The sequence below is a fragment of the Melopsittacus undulatus genome, chromosome 7 (genome assembly GCF_012275295.1).
Source record: "Melopsittacus undulatus isolate bMelUnd1 chromosome 7, bMelUnd1.mat.Z, whole genome shotgun sequence".
In the NCBI taxonomy this organism is placed as follows: Eukaryota; Metazoa; Chordata; class Aves; order Psittaciformes; family Psittaculidae; genus Melopsittacus; species Melopsittacus undulatus.
The window spans coordinates 27,293,559-27,307,493 of record NC_047533.1 but is presented as its reverse complement, the minus strand read 5'-3'; the positions used below and the strand labels follow the sequence as shown (position 1 = coordinate 27,307,493).

General features: G+C 37.6%; 1 protein-coding gene across 1 annotated transcript; it reads left to right on the top strand.

Annotated features, from left to right (window-relative positions):
- The first annotated feature begins 8,981 nt into the window (after positions 1–8,981).
- Positions 8,982–13,519, top strand: CNGA1 (cyclic nucleotide gated channel subunit alpha 1). Its single transcript, XM_005149175.2, has 7 exons — positions 8,982–9,093; positions 9,388–9,454; positions 9,829–9,861; positions 9,966–10,067; positions 10,952–11,059; positions 11,206–11,312; positions 12,096–13,519. Exons 1-7 carry the CDS (start codon positions 8,982–8,984, stop codon positions 13,517–13,519), a joined length of 1,953 nt encoding a protein of 650 aa, XP_005149232.2.
- The last annotated feature ends 416 nt before the right edge of the window (positions 13,520–13,935 follow it).

Sequence of the window (13,935 nt, the reverse complement as noted above, 5' to 3'; positions counted from 1 at the left end):
ACGCAGCCACACGAAAATTACTGAGCTAGATTTGAGAGTGAAGCGCTGACCAGAGGAACACCACCTGCCCCAAACGCTGGTGATTTAGTCTAGACCTGCAGGAGCAACTAAGGCAAAAAAGGGTGCCTCGTATTGCAGTTATGATTAGATTGCTGTGCTCTCTGTGAAGAGATTAGTCCTATACTTTTTGCCTTAAAAATGCCCAGATAGTGCCACCTTAACTCCTACTTTACTTCAATGAATGAAAGACAAGCAAGGCTAGATATATCAAACCTATTTTAACTACAATGCATTTTCTACCACAGTTATCAGTGACAATATCATATATTGATGATTTTCTTTTTAGTAGAACTAATCTCAGTTGAATCACCTTTTGTAAATGTAAACATTTCAGTACCATTGCTGTGTGTAGCCAAGTCAGATTTCCTATGTTATTTTAGCTTGAAATAAAATTCTGCTAAACAGAAATCCTAACTAGCTCAGAACTGCTGGCACTCCAGCAGGGACACCACAATTATTCGTTATCTCAATTATATTATTGAATGAAGTTCCATTTTTTTTTCCATAGTTTTCTAGTGGGCCAGTCCCCCTGCTCCTTCCAGATTCCAGATTAGGAGGAGAAGAGACATCTGAAGCTACCCCAATCTGTGTAGCACAAGGACAGCCTCATTGCGTGTTCAGCTCAGCGCACACACGTAACTGCTGGGTATGACTACACACAGCACTTGTCCTGTCCACAGACATTTCAGGAGTGCTAATCCCTTTTCAGAGCAGTCATGCAAAAACTGGAAGTTGCTGTTAAAAGTCTATGACATAGTCTTTTAGTACGCTGTGTGGTGCTGCACTGTGTGCCAGATAGCACTCATGACCAAAGAAGGCTTGAAGTCTATCCACTACTTTCCAGTTCCAGTCTTGTCTGCATATGGGAATCTAACACACCAGCACACATCTTGAATTGCTTCTTCCCTCTCCATCAAGCACCCATTTTGAGATAAAGATATATAGTGTTCCCCCTAGTTCAGTATTTATTTGAATCTAAGATTTAAAAATTAATACGTTCATTACCTGAGTTTCTCCCCAAAAGTTAAATACATATTCATGTACAGTGTGATATTAATTTATTTTTTTTGACAGCTTCACATTTCAAATCTAGTCCTAGAAAGTACTGAAAGAGCATGTTATCTGGATGTGACATGAAGAATATTTTGATTTTCACTGACATTTTCATCAATCTCTTTACTGCTTTGTGAATTGGACTTCTGAAAAATTATGTCTGACTAAATATACATGTAGGGAAAGTTCCAGATTAAAGTGAAACATCCATGAGGATTGTTGGTGAGCTAAGAAATGCTTCAATGTGCTTTCCCAGGGCAGATCCATTTTACAATAAAGTGAAAATACAGTACCACCTACTGGTAGAAATACTGTTTGCACTAATGGTTTTCCAGTCACCAGGCCTCATCGAGACAGATTGTGCTTCATGACACTAAATTCCCCATAACACCAGTCTACCCAAAAGAGCATTAAATAGGCCAGAAGCCCTGGAGCCTTCTCAGCTACAGCACTTCCAACATGACATTCACCGCAGAAATCACACCAGCACTAGAAAAGACAGAATAGTATTTGCAGAAAATAAGCCTGCCAAAACTGCGGTCCCAATCCAAATACTCATCTATGTACACAGCTACAACACAGTAACTGAAAGGCAATGTTGTACATTAAAACCTGATTTTTTATAAATAAATACATATGCATAATGTATCTAGTGGTTTTGTTACAGGTGTCTGAAACTAAAGGTAGTTTTAATAGGATTGAGAAGAATTACAGATGATGACAAAGCAAGATACAGAAATAAGATTAAAGCTGGCCTAGTAAACAATAATCCACTAGGGCGGTCATTCTTCCATCAGTCAAGGTTACTTCACTGGAATATGGAATGACAGGAAAAATATCCGAGAAAAAGATATTGATGCTAAACTAATGTAATTATCAGTGAAGTCAATGACAACTATGTAATTTTTTTTTTTTACATTTTAAAGGGGGGTAGAATTAAGACCACTGTGTTGAGCTCACCCAGAATTTGTCCTGTAAACTTCTTGCAAAATGAGATCCTGGCCTCTGTCAGACAAGGAACGTGTTCTGGCCCAGTAGCAGTCATCTTCCTCTGAGAACTTCTTTGAAAAATTCCACAGTAAATCAAATAATAAAAAATAAGTTAGAGTTGCTTTACAGGCTGGCTTATTTTAAAAGAAAACTAACTGTTCTCCACCAGCATCAAGAGGTGTATCAACTCCATTGCAGCTTGTACTAGGTTGAGAGACACGAGGTAGACTTGCCTGGCTTGGCTGGTTATCTAAAGCTTTCAGACAAAGGTATCCACCCAATCTAGGAGTTTAAGACTGCAAACCAGGCAAAAATCCATGAGAGTGACAGAAGTAAAACTGATTCTGATTCAATAAAGTTGGATGCAGTGATCTTGAGTTGGATGCAGTCTCACCTCTGTGCCTGGCAAAATCTTGGAGCAGATTCTCCTGGAAGGCATGCTAAGGCACATGAAAACAACAAGGTGCTTGGTGACAGCCAGCATGGCTTCACTAAGGGGAAATCCTGCCTGACTAATTTGGTGGCCTTCTATGATGGGGCTACAGAACTGATGGACAGGGGTGGAGCAGTTGATGTCATCTACCTGGACTTTTGCAAAGCATTCAACACTGTCCCACATGACATCCTTGTCTCTAAATTGGAGAGACATCAATTTGATAGGTGGACCACTCGGTGGATAAAGAACTGGCATGATTGTCGCACTCAAAGTGTTGTGTTCAACGGTTCAATGTCTGGCTGGAGACCAGTAACGAGTGGTGTCCCTCAGGGATCGGTGTTGGGACCAGTCTTGTTTAACATCTTTGTCGCTGACATGGACAATGGAATTGAGTGTGCCCTCAGCAAGTTTGCCGATGACACCAAGCTGTGTGGTTCTGTTGATATGCTAGAGGGAAGGAATGCCATTCAGAGGGACCTTGACGTGCTTGTGAGGTGGGCTGATGCCAACCTCATGAAGTTTAACCATGCCAAGTGCAAGGTTCTACACCTGGGTCAGAGCAATCCCAGGCACAGCTACAGGTTGGGCAAAAAGAAAATTCAGGGCAGCCCTGCAGAGAAGGACTTGGGGGTGTTGGTCAATGAGAAAATGAACATGAGCCAGCTTCAGTGTGCACTTACAGCCCAGAAAGCCAACCGTATTCTGGGCTGCATCAAAAGCAGCGTGACCAGCAGGTCAAAGGAGGTGATCCTCCCCCTCTACTCTGCTCTCGTGAGACCTCACTTGGAGTATTGTGTGCAGTTCTGGTGTCCTCAACATAAAAAGGACATGGAACTGTTAGAACAAGTCCAGAGAAGGGCCACGAGGATGATCAGGGGACTGCAGCACCTCTTGTATGAAGACAGGCTGAGAAAGTTGGGGCTGTTCAGCCTGGAGAAGAGAAGGCTGCGTGGAGACCTCATAGCAGCCTCCCAGTATCTGAAGGGGGCCTACAGGGATGGTGGTGAGGGACTATTCATTAGGGACTGTAGTGATAGGACAAGGGGTGATGGGTTCAGACTTAAACAGGGGAAGTTTAGACTGGAAATAAGGAAGAAATTATTTACTGTGAGGTTGGTGAGGCACTGGAATGGGTTGCCCAGGGAGTCTGTGAATGCTCCATCCCTGGCAGTGTTCCAGACCAGGTTGGATGAAGCCTTGGGTGGCATGGTTTAGTGTGAAGTGTCCCTGCCCATGGCAGGGGGGTTGGAACTAGATGATCTTGAGGTCCTTTCCAACCCTAACTATTCTATGATTCTATGATTCTATCTTCCAAGCTTCCTTCCATATCTATGATGCTAGGATGGAAGCTGTATTTCAGCCCTTCAAAGACAACAGTGAAACCATATGCCAGGATTTAGGTCATTCACTTATCTGTCTATTTGTTATGTTGGATACCTTAGTGTACATTTGTATACCTGGCTGCGACTGGGCATAATGTAATGCATGTCCTCATTGCCCATTACTGTCTTTTTAAAAATATTTTTTATTCTTTATGTTTCAAATGTGCATTCAAATGTGTAGAAAATGAACTGTCTTCATGGTTGGAAAGTCATAGCAGCAGGTGTGTCTAATTTGTTTCTGTGGTTAGAAGGCTGACTTGTGATATTGAACATCACTTTGGGTTTGTGATTAAATCCATGTGTCAATCCACTTATGAATGACCACCCAGGCATCTGGGCTGCAAGACTGAAGTTGGTTCATATGAATGCTAATGGCATTGCTTTTAGTTACTGAAACAAACATGTCTTGATCGTTGGGTTCCAGGAACTGGACTGCTTTCCTGGTTACTGTCTGTTGTGAAGCAAAGTTAAAAAACTACTTCAGTAATCTTAGCTGTGTCTCAGTTGACAAAAATACAGTTTCAAATTTGAACATGTACTCCTTTTGATACTTAAAATTTTTAGCTACTGGGTTTCATCCTCAGCAATGTGGTTTTTGTTGTTTGTTTGCGTTTTTTTCCACCAGTCCCCCAAAATGGGCCATGTAAAACATGCCAGATTAAAAAATCAGTCACTCAAGCTCCTGAGAGATCGATTTTCCTTGTTTTTACATATCCAGAAGCGAATGCTGAGGTATGCAAATTCCTTTCTCAGTACACTGGGATCCTCTTGGGGATTTTTTTGACACTGTGGCCAGACAGATGAACCCTTGCACATTTGTAATGCAGAAGGACTGCAGCTACTTTGCAAACCATTATGCACAGTCATAATCCATACCAAATGTGAAGATCAGTTCAGTGTCTTAAAACTTCTTCATCATGGCATTTTCCACTAAATACATATTCACAATCCATGGGCTTTTAAAACCACCAAAATAGTAATGTAAAAGTTATGTTAAATTACTTAAGAACTTCCAGTAGTTTAAAATGGTATTTCTATTATTCATCAGTATGATAAATATATTAAAATAAACAGAAAATTCCTATTTGTGTTGTATTATCTATTATAGAAAAGACCTGTTACTGCTGTAAAAAAGCATCTGCAATATTAAGAAAATGGGCCAGCAGACAATACTTAATATATAGTAATTTACAAGAATATTTTTTTCTTATTTTTTGTTTGTTTAAGACAGTCTAGCACAGAATATGTTTCATCATTTGTCACTTTTTGTGCCTGCTGATGGGGCTAGTAAGCTTCTGCTCCAGTGAGGGATAATACTGACTACCACTGTCACTTTCATCTCTCTCTAAATCTCAAAATCCATCACTAGGTAGAGGAAATCTTCCTCTAACAGCCATGTCCTTCCTTGGAATAACTGAGAGAACTGCACATGGGGCTGGCTGTTTGAGAAATCCATCAATAAGGGATTGATTTATGAAATGTTGATCATATTTAGCTTTTCGTGGTGGCTCTGCTTATGTAGTAAGGAAATGTGGCTGATATAAAGGACTGAAACTGCTGTTAGAAGCAACAGATTACATTCCCAAGGTAAGCATGCACACTGATGGAACTGCTCATAGTAGAACTGCTAAGGACTCTTTGCATGTTAGGAAGAGAGATTTTGCTGTAACACATTGCAGATTTTAATATTAATAATGTGTTTTTTTTTGCTGCTTTTTGTGAAGAAAACCCTAGTTCTCTATATGGTACAAAATTCTGTTCTTGGATATCCTTATTTAAAGCATTTTCTCTCCAGAAATAATGACCAGAGAAGTAAATATGGTGGGACAGTAAGAATGTGAGAAATAGCTAAAATAAAAAGAGAAGAAGAGATGGAAGCTGATCTTCCATTCACTACAATACTGTAAAAGGTTAATAGTGCTTTTATTTTCTTGCACACCTAACGATTTTGATGTATAGTAATGAATATAGTTAGGTTTTAGGTCATAATGTTGGAAAACTCAGTTGTTTATCATAGTAGTCACATTTAAAAATCCAAGATGGTAAAAGGAAGTTTTTACTGTGATGAAACAGTAAAAACAATATGGTAAAAACCTAAAATACCTCTAAAGTAGACATTTATTTTTATTACCCTTCAAACTTACTACCTAAATTTGATAATGTGAAAATAAACATTGGACTACTACAATAAAAGCTGTAATAACAATTTGTTGTATCAGTTTAAGAAAAATGTGTGTGACTGCAGAATAGGAAACATGGTAGTGATCCAATTTAGTAAAAACCATCTGAATACTGTTTGAAAACCTTCTGTAATGCAATTTAAAAATGCATTAAGGTGAGTTCTGGACCTGCTGAGTTTAACAGGACATTTTGGCCCCTTTCTCAGTGTCAGGGTTTTGTCACACAAAGGCTGTAATAAGGTAACTGCAGTCCCCAAACCAGCCGTAAATACTGTGTATGTTGCATCAGGCATGTGCCACATTAACATTTCTGTGTCTTAGACTCAAAAATTTGTAAACCCTCCACAATTTGCTTTGAGACTAATGGAATTTGAAGATATTCTTGTGCTACATATCCTGACTCACTGATGAGGGAAACAGCCCAGTGCAGCAGTCACCTGAGCCTGACATTAAAATTTAGTATTTTGAGAGCAACAGAGTAGTAAATACTTCCAATTTCACTTGATGCTTCCAGTGCCTCAGTAAGACGAAGTTTCCAGTCTTGCCCAGATGGCACCTTCTCTTTCCCAGCAAGTCCTACAAGGACAGCTACAAAGATGGCTGCCACAGCTCCATCAGCAGGACACAAAGCACCTCACTGTGCTTCCACTTACAACAGACAGTAATGGAGGCAGGGGAATCTGTTTATTTGCAAAAATGTACAGAAAATCCTCTTTGCCTGAAGAACAGGAAAATGTAGAGGATAAAGATTTTTCCTCAGCCTCCTGGCTACATACTCTGGATGGGTGTGAATTTGTAGACATGTCCTGTTTTACCATACTTCTCATCATCTTTAACCTCTGGTACATCAGCAAATCACTGTGTCTGGATAGCACAAAGTCAAAGACTTTTTTTCTTTTTGCTCTTGAAACTAAAGAAGATTCAAACAGCAAAGATAAACATGAAAAATGAGTGCCTATATAGAAATAATGGTACTGGGAGTCCTAATGTGAACTGACTGGTTTAGAGCCTACTCTGCTGGAGGAATTATTTCCCTTGAGACAAATACATTTACATTTGTCTGGTGCTGCTTGATTGGAAGTGGCTGGACGTGGCTTTATTTTGCACCATTATTTGTGAGCTCTGCAGACTCCAGTATGGCTCTGTCGAGGATATGGCTTAAAGCAGGATAGAATTTTGTGTGCCAGCATTAGCAAAGCTTTCAGAACACCTGTAAGCAGATTTAAAGCTGCTTAATTCAACCTGGCATACTATAAGTCTTCACATTTTCAAACACAATTTATCCTTGGAGTAAGTCTGTGGAAACCCTGTTACAGCTTTTAGGCTCCTGGTAAGCCTAGCCTAATGTTCACTATGTCTTAGAAACTTTGAATCTTTTTATGCAACATCTTAAACCTGCTCCTTGCTCTTAAGCATTTGAAGACTGACCAGCAATTCTGGAGTACATTTAGAGCTATTTGTGGAAAAACACATCTTAATCTTCAATCTTTATCTTTCTGTTTTGTAGAACATTGCATATTATCATAGAATCATAGACTGGTTTGGGTTGAAAGGGACCTTAAAGACCATCTAGTTCCAACTCCCTGCCATGGGGAGAGACACCTTCCACTAGACCAGGTTGCTTAAATCCCTATCCAATGTGGCTTTGAACACTTCCAGGGTGGGGGCATCCATCATTCATAACCAATGGCTGCTGGATGACTGCTGGGAACATGGGTTTTCCTCTCCTATTCCTGTAGAGGAATATTTTTTATTTCATTGACTAATTAGGAAAAGTCAGGTAAGTCTGGCAGTAATACAGCAGCTGTATCATCCTGCTTCTCTTTTGCAGTATGCTTGACCACAGAATGTAAGTACCTTCTTTAAGGCTGATTCATTCTATGGCATTTGACTTCACTTATCATGGGTACAGCCACTCATTTGACAGTTTGTGGCTTACATACATCCCTATACTCTGATTTCACATGCACAAGGATATTGTTTCTACCATGGATAGCATTTGTTTCATAATTCCATCTAAATTGCCCTGTCAAAAGCAGATCACACTTGTTGACACGATTCATGCCTGCAGAGTTGACAGTCTCATTGACGAGAAGATATAACTGACAAAATTGTAAGAAAAGTACCAAAAAGGGAGAGCAGAAGTTAATTACTCCAGTGATAGAAAGACTGTGCATTTGAATGTACTACATTAGTTATGTATTCCATAATATTTTCAGTTTTTGAATACTGAGATGAACAAAACAGACATGAACAGCCACTAGCATTTCTATTTACTTATTTATATACTATGTGTTTTATGAGTAAGGAGACTCTACTACACAAGTCAACTTTCTAGTTACAGAAAGTACTCTTTGCTCTCAACAGAGTACAAATGTCAGGTATCAGATATCCTGACGTTTCTTTGGACATAAAAACAGTGGATGTTTTCTAGTCTAGTTTTCAGGATGTCACCTCTGCATTAACCTGTTTATCCATCTTGATACAGTGTTCGACTTTTGGTTCAAAACCAAATGAAATGGCAGTAGACCTTTCAAACACAGTTGTCTAAATATTTTCAAACTATGTGTTCAGACTAAAGAGAAAGACTTAAATGAATGCTTCCTCTAAGAGAAAGATGTGTTTTACATTCTCTTTAGCAGTAGTTGCCTGTGCTTCAACACACTAAAGCACACAGTGCCCTTTCTTGTCTTTTGGGAATGTTATGGGAGAAAGGAAACTGAAAATACTGTTGCTGGGTTTAGGGGAAGAAAGGATATAAAGGATTCATCTATAGGAAAAAATTTGCTTGTTACTTGTGCTAGTTCTGAAATTACTTGATTCTTTTTTTTTTTTTTTAATTAGTCTTCTTCAATTACCCAAGGTAAGACAAACTTCACCATGAGGGTAGGAGTGATTGAGACCCATTACTCCCATTCAGTTGTTCCCAGTGTGGTAGTGCAAGACACCAGTGACGATCCTAAACCGATAGAGAAAAGGGAAAACAGGTATGTTAAATATACTATTTTATGTCTCTTTGGGGTTTATTCTGTGATAATTTGAATAGGATTAACTAAGCACAGGCACTTGCCATCATCTAATTTTTTTTACCCTCTAATTTTTTAAGATCATGATATATTATTTACTGTAAATATTTAGGGGATTAAAATCTGGGTTCTTGCAATTTCCTTAGATACCTTAGCCCATGATTAAAATGGTGAGAAACAGTCTGTGACAATATAGATTAAATGTTTTTGTTTTTTTGTATTTCAGCAGATATCATGTAACTCTGTTGTTTTGCTATTCCCCAGGCAGTGGTATCTACCCAGTGCATTTGCACAGTACAATATTAACAACAATAGTAATAAAGGCGAGTAAGTATCTTTGCCATTTCATAAAATGAGAGTACTGCAATATTGTTTGTTTAAGCAGCAATGAAGAAGATTGATATATATTTAATAAGTTCTTTGTAAAGTTATGACAGTCAAGTAATCCCAAAAGAGATCGCACGTACATTTTAATTTAATGCACATCAATTACGATGATCATTCTCAATACTAAAGTTATTGGTATTACATCTACTAATTTTAAATACAAGTAGTGCTATGTGAATACAGTAAGCAAAACAATTCTGAAGGTCGAACACCCAAGTATAATGTTATCCTTACTGAATTCAGATGACTCAAACAAATGTGGAAGCAAGAGGTATGTGCATCCCATGACCCTATCATATTTTTCTTTTCCTTAGGGAGGAGAAGAAAAAGAAAAAAGAAAAGAAGAGGTAAGACAAAGACTAATACTGCTACTATTTCTAAGATATTAATCTCTTTCCAAATATGTTTTAACTTAGGCTGTAACAACTGAAAATGTAAATCTATCTCTTAGCAAGTCAGAAAGAAAAAAGGATGGAGAAACAAAGAAGAACAAGGACAAAAAGGAGAAAAACAAAAATAAAGATAAGTCCAAGAACAAAGAAAATAAAGATGAGTAAGTATTTTTCATTCAAGTCCTCCTGTTAGTCTAACAAAACAGCTTTTTATGTAAAATCAAATCCATTCATGGACATTCTGTGCTTGTGAATGAGTGTTCAGACTCCTGTTCTCCCTAGAGCAGATCTGTTTTGATTTAACTTCATAAGTGGACAATAGATATATGCATGTGTGGAATTGGTCTGAAAAAAAATCAAGAAAATTCTCCTTTGTATTGTGATTATCAAATATTTTTGGATAACACCCTGAAGCAAAAGATGTGCCAGTGTAAAGCAATCTCTTCCACACATAAGGGTACATGCATCAAGTAAACTCTTGCTTTATCTTTTGTTTGGTGAACTCAAAATTTTCTGGCCAGGGAAGAGAAACTTAAAATAAAGCAGCAGGAAATTCTGTTGTATGATTTCATGTTATTTGATTTCTTTATGTAAACTATGCCAATGTTTCATCTCTCTCAGAGCTAGAGTTTTCCCAATGAGAAAGTAATAATTTTTCTCACTTCTTTAAACATGAGTAGTAGCCACATAATCCTTTTATTTTTTGAAATATGATTAAGTCAGTTATCAGATAAGATAGTTAACTGGGTAGGAAACCATTAAAAGTAACTTTAAAAGATTGAAATTACATGTGCCAGTGTAAACTGAAGTGGGATTGCCAATATGATTTTGCTCTAAAACTTGTATCCTAAGTCACACCTAACAAGCAGCTTCATGTTCTCTGTGTATTCAAGCAAGGAAACTTAACTTTAATAAAGGCTATTTATTTTACAATACCAATTTCTGGAATACTTCATTCCTCAAAAATTGTTATCTGTATTTTATGTCTCTCATTACATTTCCTTTTGTTTGTTTGTTGTTTTATTTTTGCCTGACTATCACTTAGGGAGAAGAAAGAGATTTTCATTATTGATCCAGCAGGAAATATGTATTACAATTGGTTGTTTTGCATCACAATGCCTGTCATGTACAACTGGACCATGATTATTGCTAGGTGATGTACTGTTTTAATGACTACATAAAACTTCTGGCAAATTATATTGTCCCTAAATAGATTAAAAATATTTTACTTATTAGTGACTTCATGCAAATATTTTATTTTCAATTCATGGTAATTTAATTTTGTCTTTTCCTATTCAGAGCCTGTTTTGATGAGCTTCAGCACGACTACTTAGCGGTATGGTTTATTGTTGACTATGTTTCTGATGTCATCTACATTGCTGACATGTTTGTACGGACAAGAACAGGTAAGTATACTCAATTATTAATTATTCCTCTTCACCTATTTATGCCATGTGGGTTCAAATATTTAGAATACTACTACCCTTATTACCTGGGTATCCTTGAGGAGGTGTGATAGTAAAAAAGATACTGAGAGAGATCTCTGAAAGACTGTAATCTCTGACCTATAAAAATAGGAGAAACATGTATACATAAAGCCTGAGGTAAGCTAGATGCAAGCTGTTCTGCCTGCAGCTGCCTCAGCAAGACAAAGTTAACGTGTGATGTAGCTAAGTGAAAATCAAGGGTTCTGAAGAACTAGCACCTATATCTGGATTCTGTATTTAAGGAGATTGAAATGTTTTCTTGATTTTCAAGACTACTGTGCAAACAAGACATGCAATTTGCTTCAGCTGCAACTGTTTCTTTTAAAATCTTATCCTACCTCCAGAGCTACTGAGTAGATAAACTAAATATGGAACTGGAATTCCCATGTTCAAATACTTTCCCTGTGGAGTTTTTTTGAGGGTTGCATTTTCTTTTTCAGATATTCACCATAATGGAAAAGTGGAGGGAAAAAAAATCAGTGCTAGAAAAGTTTAATTTTCAAACTATAATTTAGCTTAAGTTGAACCATATAGAACAAAGTTGAATATTTTGAAATAAGAATTTTTTTATTAAAAGGTAAGAAAAGTTATGTACCATCTGGAATTTGCACTTAAAATATTTTTTGAAGTATATTTGGATTAACATTAAACACAATACAGTTGAGGTTGTAACACTTTTTTTTAATTACAATTTGATTTTAGGTTACCTGGAGCAAGGTCTTCTGGTGAAAGAAGAACAAAAGCTTCGAGAAAAATATAAGGCATCTTTTCAATTCAAATTAGATTTTCTGTCAATCATACCAACTGATATCTTATACTTTAAGTTAGGACTGAATTACCCAGAATTGAGAATAAACAGGCTACTCAGAGTAGCTCGGATGTTTGAATTCTTCCAGCGAACAGAAACAAGGACAAACTACCCAAATATCTTCAGGATCTCTAACCTTGTCATGTACATTGTGATTATTATTCATTGGAATGCTTGTGTGTACTACTCGATCTCGAAAGCCATTGGATTTGGGGCTGACACATGGGTCTACCCCAACACCTCTGATCCTGAATTTGCCCGTCTCATTAGAAAGTATGTCTACAGTCTCTACTGGTCAACACTGACCCTGACTACTATCGGTGAAACACCCCCTCCTGTAAGAGATTCTGAGTATTTCTTTGTGGTCGTCGACTTCTTGGTTGGAGTATTGATTTTTGCTACAATTGTTGGTAATGTGGGCTCCATGATCTCCAACATGAATGCTGCTAGAGCAGAGTTTCAAGCAAGGATTGATGCCATCAAGCAGTATATGCACTTTCGGAATGTGAGTAAAGACATGGAAAAAAGAGTTATAAAGTGGTTTGACTACCTGTGGACAAACAAGAAGGCTGTGGATGAAAGGGAAGTCTTGAAGTATCTGCCAGATAAATTAAGAGCAGAGATTGCAATCAATGTTCACCTGGAAACACTAAAAAAAGTTCGTATTTTTGCAGACTGTGAAGCTGGTCTGTTGGTTGAACTGGTTTTGAAACTCCAGCCACAGGTATACAGTCCTGGAGATTATATTTGCAGAAAAGGAGATATTGGACGAGAGATGTACATTATCAAAGAAGGCAAGCTGGCAGTAGTTGCTGATGATGGAATTACTCAATTTGTGGTCCTAAGTGATGGCAGCTATTTTGGAGAAATCAGCATTCTTAATATCAAAGGTAGCAAAGCTGGCAACCGAAGAACAGCCAATATTAAAAGTATCGGATACTCTGACTTGTTTTGTCTGTCTAAAGATGATCTCATGGAGGCTTTAACAGAATACCCAGATGCCAAGGCTATGCTGGAAGAAAAAGGAAAGCAAATCCTAATGAAAGATGGATTGCTGGACATTGAAGTTGCAAACTTAGGAAGTGATCCTAAAGATCTGGAAGAGAAAGTCACCTACATGGAAGGAGCAATGGACAGGTTACAAACAAAGTTTGCCAGATTGTTGGCTGAGTATGACGCTGCACAACAGAAACTGAAAAAAAGACTTACACAAATCGAGAAAATATTGAAGCCAGTTATAGAGCAAGAATTTGCAGACTTGGATCTGCAAGAAGCAGATGCATCCACAGAGAAGCCTGGATTGTCAAAAGCAGAATAAACCACTGAAAGTTGCCAATAAGACTTAGGGTCAAGTCCTGCATGGGGCTGAATACATTCATTTCTTATCTTTATAGGATCTGACTGTTAATTAGGAAAAAATATTTTTTGAGGTAATGTCACTAATTTCCTACAAACAGCACATGTTTGGCAGGTTGTGAGAAGAAAAAGAATTGAGAACGAGAACATAAGGTAACACTTCGGTCTTGCAGAAACAGGTGGTATTATTTGCTAATGCATTATGTACTCTTTATGAAACTGCTCTATAGCAAATGCTTTCAATCTATGTACGGTAATATCCTGTCAATATTAAAAGTTTTGCTGACTATTTTAAAAGAATTTCTTTATGTCTACTTATGGAAAGAAGTTTGCTTACAATTATATTGTTTGAAGTCAATATAGGCATGAACCATGATA

Bases quoted from the DNA above. Each gene is read 5' to 3' on its own strand.
- CNGA1 (XM_005149175.2), top strand. From the start codon at position 8,982: ATGAGGGTAGGAGTGATTGAGACCCATTACTCCCATTCAGTTGTTCCC. The intron at 9,455-9,828 runs GTAAGTATCTTT...TCTTTTCCTTAG, and splicing joins AACAATAGTAATAAAGGCGA to GGAGGAGAAGAAAAAGAAAA. The intron at 10,068-10,951 runs GTAAGTATTTTT...ACTATCACTTAG, and splicing joins AACAAAGAAAATAAAGATGA to GGAGAAGAAAGAGATTTTCA.